The sequence below is a fragment of the Pollachius pollachius genome (genome assembly GCF_949987615.1).
Source record: "Pollachius pollachius genome assembly, chromosome: 18".
Classification (NCBI taxonomy): Eukaryota; Metazoa; Chordata; class Actinopteri; order Gadiformes; family Gadidae; genus Pollachius; species Pollachius pollachius.
Window position 1 is genome coordinate 10,166,230 of NC_136951.1, and position 14,206 is coordinate 10,180,435.

General features: G+C 44.9%; 1 protein-coding gene across 2 annotated transcripts in view; it reads left to right on the forward strand.

The window, feature by feature from the left end:
- The window catches only part of cwc27 (CWC27 spliceosome associated cyclophilin), a 22,329-nt gene extending 8,498 nt beyond the window's left edge, over positions 1-13,831 (forward strand). For both annotated transcript variants that reach the window (XM_079755278.1, XM_079755279.1), the window contains exons 12-16: positions 2,752-2,858; positions 8,909-9,018; positions 9,374-9,480; positions 13,088-13,246; positions 13,779-13,831. In XM_079755278.1, the coding sequence (XP_079611404.1) occupies positions 2,752-2,858; positions 8,909-9,018; positions 9,374-9,480; positions 13,088-13,246; positions 13,779-13,794 (499 nt within the window). In that variant the 3' untranslated portion in view covers positions 13,795-13,831. The remainder of the gene's footprint in view (positions 1-2,751; positions 2,859-8,908; positions 9,019-9,373; positions 9,481-13,087; positions 13,247-13,778) is intronic.
- The last annotated feature ends 375 nt before the right edge of the window (positions 13,832-14,206 follow it).

Below are 14,206 nucleotides of genomic sequence, written 5' to 3' on the forward strand. Positions count from 1 at the left end.
TATTGAGCTAGAACGCTACAGACCTTATCCTTTAAAAAACTGTCTGCAATGTACTCCTTTATAGCAATAGTGCTCATCAGTATGCATCCCCTTAAAGTGCTTGTTTTTGGTCTCTGACAGGCTTAGAATATTCTGTCATTATGGGGGAATACACCTTTCTCTTGATCACAGTCAAATTGTGTCAAACCAAGTCTCGCTCAATGAGAGTTTAGTGGAGTTGTTACATGAGTTTAACAGTGGAAATGTATTAGAGCGGAGAATTTGTTTTGGAATACGTAAAGGCCTTGTGTAGTGATTCGGGTCAAGGAGAATTTAGATTGTAATGACAATAGGGAAATATCCTGCAACGATGAGATTTAAAAGCAAGACTTGGTTTGACACAATGATAAACAGACCATGATCAGGCCAGAGGTAAAGAAACAAGTTTTATTTCTCTGCAGAGATCCTTTCCATAATGAACGAATATAATCAGAGCCAGTCAGTGGCAAGAAAAAACGCTTTTAGATGATGTACATCGACAGATGCTATGGCGCTTGCATTGTTCTATGTCAATACTTGACCAACGTCAAAAATCGTTGTCCGCATTAGTCCCTTGGACCCAAAATGATCCGAAAGTAGGCTGCAGGTTGAAAGATCCCCAAGTGTTCATTTAAGACACTTTCTAGATTGCATAATGACTTATGGAGTGACTTGCAACATACCTATGCATGCACCATCTAAAAACGGTTGACATTTTGACACGGTTACCTTCTATTGTTTGATATTGAATGAGCCGAGGAGATGTCGGTGCATGGATCCTGCTCAATAGTTAATACAAAAGTGAGTCAGGTGTCCTGGCACCAAGTGTCCAGAGTAAGCACTTTTTTAAGCACCAACACTGCAATAAGACTGTCCGCCTGCCCATTTTGTGCACGGAAATCTCTATCGATAGTTGGCAATTACAGTTTTACCAGATAATAAAAACAAGGAATCTAACCAGCTGCATGTCTGACTGATCCTTCAGCTAAAACACCTTGACAACGATGAGGCCAACTCTGAAAAAAATAGATAAAGGGCAATATTTGCTTTAACTCCCACAGTTGGTGTTCTTGGCAAACGCCTGAAAACCATTTAAAGGTAAGACGAGAGTTAGGAAGCTGCAAACATAAGAGGAGTGAAAGTGGCAGCTAAAGGAGAGGACAGGATAATAAGGAGGTCTGTTCTGAGAAGCAGATGGAGGGAGCGAGGGGAAGAGAAAGAGAAAACAAAACAAAGGCTGCCATTGTTTGGTCTGGAGATATCTGGCGGCTCTCTGGGCCACGAGCCCGGACTTCAGCTTACCTGTGTTTTATAGCTCCGCAGCGGGAGAAACCGGCACAAACAGAGCCTGTCAGGCCGTACAAAAATATTATCCTTCTCTAACATTACATATCTGCTCTGGCACGGGTGGTGGGGGTTTCGTATCTGAAGTGTGAAGGAGCGGCGGACGCCACCGCCGCCGCTTGATCTCTCCACCTGATGTGTCCGGGGCCCTGCTTTGACACTTTGGCGTCGGGCCAACAGGGGAACCAACCCTTACACAACTTTAGAAGAGACGGCCCGGGCCTCGGTCTGCCTCAGGCGTCTGGGGGAAGTTTTTATCACAGAGGTCGGAAAACTGCGCTGGTTTTGTAGATTTCCCGATAAAAGTTAAAGATTACAGTTAGAGTGCATATATGAAAGAGTTGCTGTTTTACGTTTTAGTCGTGATTTAGCAGACGCTTTTATCCAAAGACGCCCAGAGAGGCCTACAGACTAAGGACATCAGGGTTTTAAGACCGGAACATTACGGCTGGAAGTCAAACATTGGTACAACTAAACAATCCAAGTCTGCCCCAAATTGAATTATTTTGTTTAAATTGTTTTAATGTGTCACGGGTATAATGATAATTGGATATTTTCATAACCTTTTTTAAACTGTAACTTATTTCTCGTCCTAATACTACTGAAGCGCTCACATTAGGCTTCCATAATATTTCAGCACTTTGGATCCTGCAGGCTCTTCATAGGCCTTTGTTGAACCACCCGGACCCCGTCTTACCTTCTCTGATGCCTTGGGGAACTCTGTTGAACTCTCATGGCATATGTGCCATGTAATTTATTATAGCACAGGCCAGCTTTAAACGTCTATCATTCACTCCTAAGTGCTGTATACAGAGTTTGTATACAGCTTTTGTGCAATCCGGTACACCTAGACACATTACCCTGCAGACAAAATGTTTTAAAAGCCTGGAGTATATCAAGATAATTATTTGTTTGTCAAGCATATTTACTATAGATTACTAATGTGGAAAGTTGTGGAAAATGAATGTACACGGCAACGGCAAGTGCAGCCAAAATATGTATTTATTCAGTACCAGACTAAATTTATCCATGACTTGGGATCTGTGTAAGTATTTAACCGGTCCTAACCGTCAGCTAGCCCCTCGTTAGAGCTCTGATTTAGCGGAGAAGCTTATAATGAGTGAAGTCAATGTCATTAAAGTGCTAAAAATGTGTTGCTGAGTTTTTAATGTTTTTAATTATTTAGAATTGAGTCATTTAGCCGGCGGTTTTATCCAAAATGACCAGAAGAGAATTTATTAAGCCATGCATGACATTTACGAGCATGTAGGATAGCGGGGGCATCTTTCTCAGAAATTCCACCGAGTGGACTGTTTACATTGGGGTTGGAACCCATAAACCTTTTGGCCGTGGAGTCCAACACCCCAACCACTCTTGTTGCATCCTCAGCGATGAACTGCGGAAGGAGTCGCGGCAGTTGAAGAAGGATCTCCTGGCCATAAAGCAGAGGAAAGAGGACAGCTTGAAAGAAGCAGAGAAAGAGCAGGAGAAGGAGGGTATGTATAACACATGTCTCTGTCCACGCCCACCCATCTTCTCTATCTCTGTGAGCCGCTATAGTCTATTCACTTGATTATTTCATTACAAGCTTGTCTCGTAGAAATTAAGTTTGATTTAATTTGTATTCGTAAATATCACCAAATGTAAACAAGTTGTTTGTCCATGTTACATTATCTATGAACTATTTAGCTATTTTACAGATAAGATAGACCAAAGGGATTTACAGAGCATACAGTTACATGTCTGTAAGGAGTGATGACGCGGTATCTTGCTCAAGGATGCCTGTAGATCTGGGTGGTCACGCCACTTGCGTTCGCTGACTGTTCCTGGATGTCTTGCCGGAAGAAGTGGACCATTTACCAGTGACGAAAAACTGTTCAGTCACCTTTTTTGGGCATATAATGCATTTCAGGATCTTAGACCAAATATGTGAAACGAAGTGCATAATATTCACATCTCTGCATTTTTAAATGAATCCTTAACATGTATTTACCTGATTTCTCGACGATAACTGCACTAGCCAGAGACCTTGGCGATCGTACAGGCTCCTGTCAGCCCAGTAGCCTTTACCGTCCATGGTCGCTGGAGCTGCCAGTCTCCCCCACAGCTCCGATGTCAGTCAAAACATGGCGCTCACTCCTTCGAGTTTAGTGGTTTTTATCAAACCGAGCATGACTCCTTGGTTGTCCTGTGATTGCAATCTGGAGCAAAACAGTGCGGCGTGATCCGGTTTTAATTCAGTCAGCACTGAGATCACGGCTGTGGCAGCAGAGAGCGGGAATCCTTTGTTTACCAGCTACAGTCCAGTGATGAGCATGCTGTCGTTCCTTCAGTCGTACTTTAAACCACCACAACATCCGGCTGCGCCTTTACCCTAAGGGTTTTACATGTCTGCGTGCAGAGATCTCAGTGGTCAGCGCATTGCTAAGAAGGGTCTACGGTCCGACATCACAGCCCAATCGGTTTGTTTGTTAGTGACCCAGAAAAAAAACTTTGCTATGGGGGTCTGCAAAAGCCCCGACCCAAATCCTCTGAGCTGTTCCACACTACTGTGGTTCAGCAGTCGGGCGTCATTCAGCCCGCTGTTGATGTACCAGTTGATGTTGAAACACATTTTTGACATTTCATGAAAACCAAACCACTTGGGTTCACCCAACTATGCCGGCAGGGGGTGTGGGCAGTGACCGGGTTGTTAAGCAACATTGTTTTATTTCCCCTGGGTGTGCGTGCACCCCGAGGTTGAGGGCGTTGAGTTCAGCGGGCATGCTCTCCACTACTGGGTGAGCAAGACCACTTGGGCAGAGCTAAGAAAGACGCTGTTTGACTTAGACTAGATTCCACATAGGCCCAAAATGTCAGACGTGTTTTTTCCGAATGACACAGATGGAGAATGCAAATCCCGGACCAATGACGTCAATGATTCAACCTTCTAAGTATTTATACGCTCTCGGTTTGGTTCACAGCCCGCATATGAAACGATACCCTCCTATATTAGAAAATAGCCGGGTGTGACTGCACCCTTTTAAGTTGATGATCTAAAACTGTTGCCCCAATGTGTTGTACTCATTACTAACCTGCAGCCTGTTTCTTTAGCTTGCTCAATATAGACAAATGAGTCAGAGGGTCTTGATCGTGATAACCCTAACTCTAAGGGATAAAAAAAAAACTAGGTTAAAATAGGTTTAAAAAAACACAACCTTGAATAGAAACCCAAGGTTATTGACCCTATTGAGAGGAAAAAAAAAGGTCAATTGTGGCTATTGCTCAAGCAAATTCCTGTGTCCCAGCTGTGAGCATGTTGGGTGGTGCTAATTGTTGTCAGACAACGGCATTGCATAAAATTGCAACCAAAATCCCCAGTAAAACAACAGATATTCTTAACCAGGCATTGTACGGTCTTAGTTTCCCATGACCAATTTATGTTTATCACAATGGCAAGTTGCTCCAATCCAACATCCCATCATTACAGTTTTGGCCAAAGCAAAGGACAGGCAGATTTTTGTGAACCACACCGAAGCAAACTGATATCAACGTCTCTCAGTCAGCAAAATATCCCAAAAGTAAGAAAGAAGAGAAGGGAATGGAAGGTCACATGGCTCAGGTCTTGTTCACCACCAACAGTATTTCTGTGCAGTAGAGGAGTTAGTAAACACACATTTTAGAGGGATTCAGTGGGGAGAGTAAAAACTTGGAGATTTAGGTAGTATTACCATATTTCTATTCTGCCGTAGTTTTATTGTGTTGACCTGTATGGCACAGGAGAGATGAGGGGAAAAAAAGTCCTATTCAACGCCAAGGAAAGCAATTACATTTAGATAAATCCTCTTAGTGTTTTGATTGGATTCATAAAAATGTTTTAAACACAATCTCCTGGAGGCCTGATAACAGAGGCCTACACTACCTTTCCATTCACCAGCGGAGCCAGAACCATGGCTCTCGTTTTCTAGTCTCCTGGGTTGCCATGGTAGTAGACCTAGACCTGGTAGGAATGAGTCCCCTTTAAAAATTGTATTTTTTTTACTGTTCTTTAATTTCCTCCGGCTCGCTTTCAAAAGATAAATGTGAAGGAACCCGATCTGGTTCTTTAGCATCGGAAGACGCTTTTCCTCGCTGTGATTCAACTGTTTCGTCGCTGTAACCTGCACCAAACTGTCTGTGTTTACTTAGCCGGTAGCGTAGGCTAATAAAGGCCGTGTTCTGACTCAGAGCTTAACTGATTAATTAGGATCAACAGAAAACGGGTGGTATTTTACTCCCACATCTGGAGGCCGGATAGTCTAGTGGGCAGGGTGTTGGACCTCCCTCCCAAAGGTTCCCAGTTTAAGTACGGTGGTCTACCTGTAGGCGACCCTACCCCCTGCCTGCTCACAAATGTCAAGTGTCTGCTAACGAAAGAAATAGACCAGATAGAGAAGAGAATGTTGGATGAATCGCGCTACTAACTATATTGGTCTGTTAACTCTCCTCGGTTCACTATGTTCGGAGCGCGCCGTTAAGTGTCATTATCTTTAATTTAATAGTGCATTGTTTCTCACACACTTTAAGTTTGCTGCGGGGGGGACATTTAAAATGAGTTTTATGTTGTGTTAAATAACAATTATTCCTGAAGCAAAGGACTGTTTCTCACTAAATCTAATTATTTTTGCATTCATCAGTCTTTTAAATTCCATGTTGTGTACTCCTAATGGAGATCAAATCCTAGTGGTAAGGAAGCCGTGGTCAATGAACAACTGTGATGGTGGATAGATTACTGACGGCAGATTATTTTACAGTTTACTACCATGAAGCCATTAAGCAGACGCTTTTATCCAAAGTGATAAAGTTAATTGACGTCGGTAATTAGCAGGTAGGGCATAGGCAGGAAGACTGCGGACCTCAGGGTTCAAACCCAGTACCTTTTCAGCCGGGAGCTGAACCCCCTTTCCACTGCACTATCCGTCCACATTAGATAGTGTATCAGTCAGGTGATGGATTTGACGAACAGTTATCCTTCCTTATCGCTTAGTCGCCATAACCCCCTTTTTAAGTGTTCCCGTAAAATTATCGCTTGTTGAGAAAGGCGGTAAAGACGGACGACCTACTCCCATCATTCCTGTCCACAACAATCCCGGTTGCCACAACAACAACAGAAGCAACCGCCCTGATTTGTAGCCCTCCCGAGCTCAGGTGACGGAGGAGAGAGCGAGCTGGTGGGAGGTAAGGGTTGGTGGGAGATGAGGAATGCCTTTAGAAAGGGCTGTCAGACTCAAAGATAGCACTTAGTGACAACAGCTTGAGGAGGGGGTGATGGTGCAGCCCATACAGATCCTCAGGGCACCATCACTCCTGCATGACACGGGGAGCCAGGAGGAGAGAAGGGGGAGGGTTGGGGTGAGGAGGGAGAGATGGATGAGGAGGAAGGCGAGAGAGAGAGTGGATGGCGGGAAAACAGAAAGGGGGGGGCGGGGGAGTAGGAGGGAGGCAGCGGTAGTTTGACACAAGGAAGCGGAGGAGTGGCAGGACACAGGGAGGTCGCAGGAGGGGAGGATGGAGGATGTAGGAGGGGTAGGAGGAGCATTACACCTCTGTGGCTGTAGCCAGGAGGAGACCCCTGCAGGAGCCTGTGCCTAGGAGGAGATTGAGGGGAGGTCACTCGCTCTTCTCGCCCATAATTCGGAGGAGGAGACGCAGCGTGGAGCTCTCTTGTTGTTGACTCAGTGTGGAGGCAGCCTGACCTACACATGTGTAGGATGGCTGGGGAATTCCAATAACTTCTCAGAATTTGCTCTGTACTTTGCCCCTGGGATGTAATAAGTGTAATTGCATGGTGTCCAAAACTAATGCGGTCGTCACCCAACCTCTTGGATTGGAGCCTTTTGTTGCTTGGATTTCCTCTCAGGCTGAACGTCCTGGAAGACAGGCAGTTTTCATCCTGGCATTGGGTAGATCACAAGTTAACTGCAGGGCAGCTAGTCTATTACGGTGTTACAAATGTAGTCTTTCTGCTATTTTACCTTGAATTTAAGTCAGATATGAATTAACTAACGGTATATTATTTTTTACATTTTTTATTTAGATGCAATATTTTTTATTTAGATGCAAGCAACATATTTAGTTAACGCTAGCGATTTCTTTTTTATTTTAGGAAGGAATGTAGGTCCCTCATAGGTCTTCAAAGTAGTGTTTTTAAAGTGATATACAGTGGTATAGTTTGACCCCGAGAAGGGTTCAGAGTACCAATCCAATGTCTACAGTCTACCTGTAGACATCCTAGAGCAACATGTCCTTTCTTTATGTCAATACATTCATTGTGGGTTTTGCTTTGAATAGAAGCGTCGGCAAAAAGACTAAATCGTCAATTGGGTAGCAAATTACAATAATTCAATATATAAACCTGTTGAGGTTATGCACAGTCCAGTTAAAATCTGCAACAACTTTCCAAACAAAATCTTCTCAAAGTAAACATTTCTCATCTGTTACTGCCAAGATGTGTAGTGGTTCCTAAGGAGAAATTAAGTTGACTATCCAAACGCGGCCAAACACATTATTGTTAGACATCTACCGCAGGCCATGGCCCTCTGCCTGTAATAACAATTACACCAGGGGCACTTGAGCTTGTCTTTGAACGAGTCAAGTCCAGGCAGCCGGCGTTTGGGCAGACAATGATCCTCTTGTTAACACCTGCAGCGCCCTTAACCCGGCGTCCCCTTCGCAGAGTGACAGGTGCTGGCGTATCCCATGACATCATTTGTTCTGTTCTGATGAACACAAGCAGGGCAGCCATTCATTCATAATCGCGTTTGGCTGGCTGGCCGTGCGGAGCCGCTGCTCCCTGCTCCTAGGGTCTTGACTGACATCACAACCATTCCTTCTTTCTATCTTTTGTTGTTTTTTCTTACGATGGTAAAAGCTAGTCCCCTTGGTGAACGCGACTTGACCCGACCCGAGCGCGTTTGTCACTCCATGACATCATGGACGGCTTGTCCGCGTGGGATGGCGATGTGCAGGAGAACGTGAATTTGTTCAGACGCATGTGTCAACACACAAGTTGACACCTTCATTTGTAATGGGTGGCTGTGAGTGGGTGGCTGCTAGGCATCGACCACTGGTCTCTTTTGGGGGTGTTTTTACTTGGTAGTTGTATATTTGTCTTCTTTAGTCTGTACCACGCCACGTTGAGCTGTCAACACTGTGCTTTGTTTCATTGTTTTTTAATCTTGAAGACTTACTAACTTTTGGACTTGTATCCTTTACTGTTTTGGGGTCTTAATGGATTCGAGGGACAAATGTGTGAACAGTTTCTTAAATAACGAATTGAACGAATTAATTGAAAATCTGTTTTGAAATCAGGTATTCAGGCCGAATACCTGCAGCACCTTATAGTGTGATGGTCTTCAAACATTGTATTGTCTTGCCTTTTCTAAATCTGTGACATCCACCTCACTCCCTTGACTCAACTCAAAACGCACAAAGTCTGTCACAATGAGACGATGAACAACAACTAAGGAGAAAGTACTCAAAGTGCACTACCAAACCAAATGGCACCAAACTATGTCCTCCTCTGCAGACGAAGGCAAGCCGTCCAACGAGGCTGTGGCTGAATATCTGGAAGGCCGCAAGAAGTACGAGGAGCTCAAGAAACAGAAGCGCAAGAAGGGCTCAGGTCGAGAAGAACGGGTAGGAATGGTTCGGTATTGGTTTCACACTGAGATGCTCATTCGTAAAATCAGTTGTACTTCCTTGATCCCGATCCCAGAGGCAAAATTAGAACAGGACAGTAATAAAAATGTAATTGAGAAAATGCCTTTTTGTTTCTTACGACAATGTGCACAAAACAATAGTCAAAATCAATCGTAGTCGTGATTTGATTGATTTATTAGAAAATCATTTAAATAACAGAATGTAAATGTAGACGTTAACATTATTCACAGTAAAATATGTCCCATTTATCTTTGTAGAGACAATACATCTTTTATTGTTTAAGCAATAAAAATGTCCCTAAATGACCTTGACTTTTGACCTGTCCGGGTAGACCTTGGCCCTGCTTGAGAGCTTCAAGACCAAGCTGACCTCTGCCATCACGGAGACCCCAGAGCAGCAGGAGGAGGAGGAGCTGGCGGAAGATGACGACAAAGGCTGGTCAGTCCAGGAACCTGTCTGTCTGTCTGTCTGTCTGTCTGTCTGTCTGTCTGTCTGTCTGTCTGTCTGTCTGTCTGTCTGTCTGTCTGTCTCTCGGTCTCTCGCTCCCTCGCTCTTATATTGAGAAGAACGTGGTAAGGATCCATTGTAATAGTAATAAATCCATTGCAACTATACATTTGAATATCTGCTATGAACAAGAAAAACTCAAAACAAATATATATATTTTATGTATCAATATTTATATTGATACATAAAATATATTTATTTGTGCGTCAGTTCTATTCAATTACATCAAAGCAACAGTAGGTAAGTTTGAAGGAAATTAAATGTATATTCAACACCTGGCTCAACTCCCCCGTGGATTCAAGGCTAAACTAATAAGACAAATTTAAAGGTAAAAACTGTATGCATAAAAAAAAGAACCTTATTATTTATTATGCAACCCTTCTATTATTACAAAAGAAAAGCTACAGATTTACACTCCCAACACCAAACACGTACATTTCTATGTTATAGTTAGCGGATAACCCAGTCCTGATTCCCACAACTGATGTCTGTGAAAGTTCAAGTGTGTGTGTGTGTGTGTGTGTGTGTGTGTGTGTGTGTGTGTGTGTGTGCGTGTGCGTGTGTGTGTGTGTGTGTGCGCGCGTCAAGCTGGGATCCCTGCTACCTGATTGGCCATCAGGAAATCAAAGCTGACTCAGTGTTTTCCTCTCATACTCTGCGTTTCACCAGAGATCTCAACGTCTCGAACCATATAGAGTAGAGTAGTGGTGGTGGGGGGGGGGGGGGGGGGGGAATGAATACCATGTGTTTGAATTTCGAAGTAGCCGTGCGCAGGAGATTTAGAATAACAAAACCTGTAGTTGCTATTAGTCTCCCTAAAGCCCCCTCACCCCCCCTCCTCACCTACCTCCCTTCTGTCTGTGTGTGTGGGGGGGCCCTAATGAGTTTGAGTGAACCCTTGGCTGGCCTCTGGTCTCTCTCTCTCTCTCTCTCTCTCTCCCCCCCCCCAGCCCTAGACACCTCACCGGGGCTGTGGAGAGGGAGTCAGGCTAGCTGGGTCTGGAGGGGACGTAGGGAGGCTGGGGGGCCCGGCAGCGTATGAGTCCTAGATAAACAGCAGTGGGACCTCAGTGCCACTCTGGGCTCTCTGTGCACAGAATGTGGGTTACAACAGGTCAGACACTGGAAGTCAAGTCTGGGCCAGGAGGAGGTAAACTATTCCATCTGGGCCTGTGTCTCGAAAACCCCTCGCTGTCTCTGTCTCTCTTTCTCTCTCACTCTGTCTCTCTCTCTTTCTACCCCCTCGGCCTCTACCGCTGTCCTATCCCTCATCTCTCCTCCCTCTACCCCCTCCATCTCCTACCACTCTCCTCTCTCAACCGCCCCTTCCCCCCACCTCGTCTCGTTCTCTGGTAGCACGTATGCTGCGCTCACTCCTCCTTGTGCCCGCCTCTAAATCCCACCCTCACCGGCTCCCCAGAAAAATAGATCCAGGAGAGAGGTCGTGCATGCAGCCTTGCATCGTGGATAGAGGGAGGAAAGGGTGAGGGAGAGAGGGGGAAAAGAGAGGGAGAGGGAGGGAGAGAGACAGTGTGTTTGAGGAGAGAGTCAGTGTGTCAGGAGAGAGAGAAAGAGTGAGGAGAGAGAGAGAGAGGTGGTTCTCTTGGATTAGTCCAGGGCGGTCCGACCGGGGTCTTCAGGGCTTTGGGTTGCTCCAGGGTGATAGGGCCCTGGTCAGGCTGTCATCGCCCCTACACTGGAAGACTAATGATGGGAGTAGGCCACAGCTCCTCTGGGGCCCTGACACAGTCTAGCCATGACACACACTACGAGATGGACCGCCACTACTTCTGCCCATCTCATATACAGGAGAGGAGGGGAGAGGGGTTGCGAGAGTGAGAAAAGAATGAAGGGAAGGAATGAGAGAGGGAGGGGGGGGAGAGGAGAGATGGAATGGGGAAAAGAGGAGAGTGAGAGAGAAAGAGAGCCGAAAAGGGAGAAGGAGACTACAAGCAATAGGTGAAGTCAAGAACCAGACTAACCAGCACAGGCGTAGACACAGGCCTGCACACGCACGCACGCGGTCATAGTAATAACACCACCACACAGAGCTTGTGCACACAGTCCCGGGAACAGTGAGACGGACACAAACCATATGTTTTACTCACTAAACAAAGCAGCAGACGGCTCGCATTCAGTGTGAGATTGTGATGAATTGAATGTGCGAGGATAGCAAACTTTTTGGGTTTCTTGAAGAAAGGTCGGTACGTCGCCTTTACACAATACAATGGTTCCTTTGTCAGGTCTGGTTCTATGTGTCTTAATGAAATTATTAATTATTCAAAAAGGGCTTAGGGTTAACATCACTACATAAGACACCGGATCCAAGTTTAACCAGCTCATACCAGTCTGATCACTCCAAACGAGTATGGACCTAAAGCAGACCAAAACCAAACTCCAAACAAGTTTGAACCTAACTCGAAACTAGTGTAGACCTCAACCATACCCAAACCTAACTCTAAACCAGTATAGACATGAACAAGACCTAAACCAGTGTAGACCTTAATCAGAACCACACCTGATCCAAAACCAGTATGGGTCTAAACCAGATTCCACCTGATTCCAAACCAGACCCAAAACCACAAATCAGTGGTTAAGTGTTTATCGATTATTATTATCAGACATATGGTGACTGTATATAATCGCCTGATGTCTTCTATCCAGAGATATTTGTCTAGTACACAACTCCCTTAGCTTTGACCTGAACGCTCGCCCCGTTCCAGTTTACGAAGTCAGTTCTAGACAGTTATAGGCCAGTTAACCATTGGATCTGCATTGTTGCTCCAAGATGTTTCCAAAAGGACAGATGTGCTCCAGCATAGGGATGTCAAGAGGGCATCACCCCACAAAACAAGAGCTTCAATGGGATGGACCGGGTGGTTCCTAACAGGGGGTCTCAGGGAGGGCAAAAAAAAAGCCATCGCATGGAAGAATAGAGGATCCCAAGTGGTTTGTAATTTCCACCTACTGCTAAATGTCATGTGTTCAAAACACTACGTAATCCAAGTCTCTGATCATACGGGCTTATATGGTCATTTAGGGACCCACAGGGGTCGCAAAAAAACATTTTCAGGAGTTCATGGGCCATAAAGGGTTGAGGTTGGGTCATAGATCACCCATTGCGTGACCCGTCTTGTAAAAGATTGATCCCCGATCGACTTCAGTAATGGCTCAAACCTTTTGGGACCCTGTTTATTTTATGTTTAGTTTAACCTTTTTTAAAAGGCTGGAGATGGTGGGTAGTTGATAGTCAAATTCTTCTTTTTCTTCCTCAATTGCGGAGAATCCCCTTAAATAGGTCTCTTCCAGAGTCACGCAAGAGCCGTTCTCGAATTTTGATTTCCTTTCTTTCTCGTTTGTTGGAAGGTTTGCTGATCCGTAATATATCACTTCCTTCTGTGGAGCAAAGTACTTTTCTCTTTCCTTTTTTCTTCTTCTTTTTACGTAAGCCCACTTCCTCGGCCCCGATGTGTTTAGTCTGCAGGTAATAACTCGTGGCTTTGAACCCCGTCCCCCTCCCCCCTCCCATCTGATTTAGGATGGCCCATGTTCTGCAGTTTGATGAGCAAACCAGAAAAGTCAAGGACGCCGCCGTACCGGACGAGGATACGTTTGAGATCTACGACCCCCGGAACCCCGTCAACAAGCGGCGGCGCGAGGAGAGCAAGAAGCTCCTGAAGGAGAAGAAAGCCAAGAGGTGAGGTTCACCAGGGGTGAGGGGTCGGGGTCGGGCCTGGGAAAGACTTGTTCTGCTCCATTACTTCAAAACGTCCCTGCCTACACACACACACACACACGCCCCGACGGTTTCTGTCGATCGCTGCGTTTTTTTTTAGTCCCGACATCTGGATGGAGGATGTCCACTTTGATGTGTACCATCGCTGTGATCTGTAATCGGAATGTCATTTTTCCCTGTATTCTCCCGACGGTACTTAGCTTGTTCCTCGGTTTCTGACGCACTGCAGTTTGTCATTTTGCTGTTTTTGTTGGTTTTTGTTGGATTCACGTTGGCTGTTCAAAATATTGTCTTGTCGTTTGATATTTCTTTGAAATGTGAATCCTTCCTTCCATCAATACATAACATTTGTAATCAGAGACTTTTAATTCATACAATCGTACGCACACACCTTTACATAAAAGCAAAAAACAAAAGTCTTGCTAAAAATGTCTATAGATTTCATTGCTTTCATTGCTTAACGCAGTGATTAACCTAATGCTTATGATTGCAGAATGCAGCTAACGTGATGGCTGTCATAAAGGCGTTTGGAGGATGTGTAATAAAACCCTTTTGTCTTCATTGGTCTCTAAATCTCCTTTGTGATCAACAACTTGTTATCTTAGGAGTTTACTTCGCAAATGAGCAGAGTAGTTTTGCGCTTAGGTCGTTCAACCTCAAAGAGATTCTGGGTTCGATTCCCATATATCCGCAGCCTAAGCTATAGTCGTCCTCGATCAAGATGCCCCCTAACCTTGTTGGAAGCGTCGGCTAAGTGAGTGAAGGGGGAACAAATGTGCCTTGGGAAATGAACCTCGGAAAGATCACTCCATGTGATGTGACCATTCAAATGAACGCACTGAGGTTGAAAGTACATTGAGGTAACGTTGTATCCTGCTTATTATTCTCTACCGTTCTCCTGTCATTCTCAGGTCACTGTTA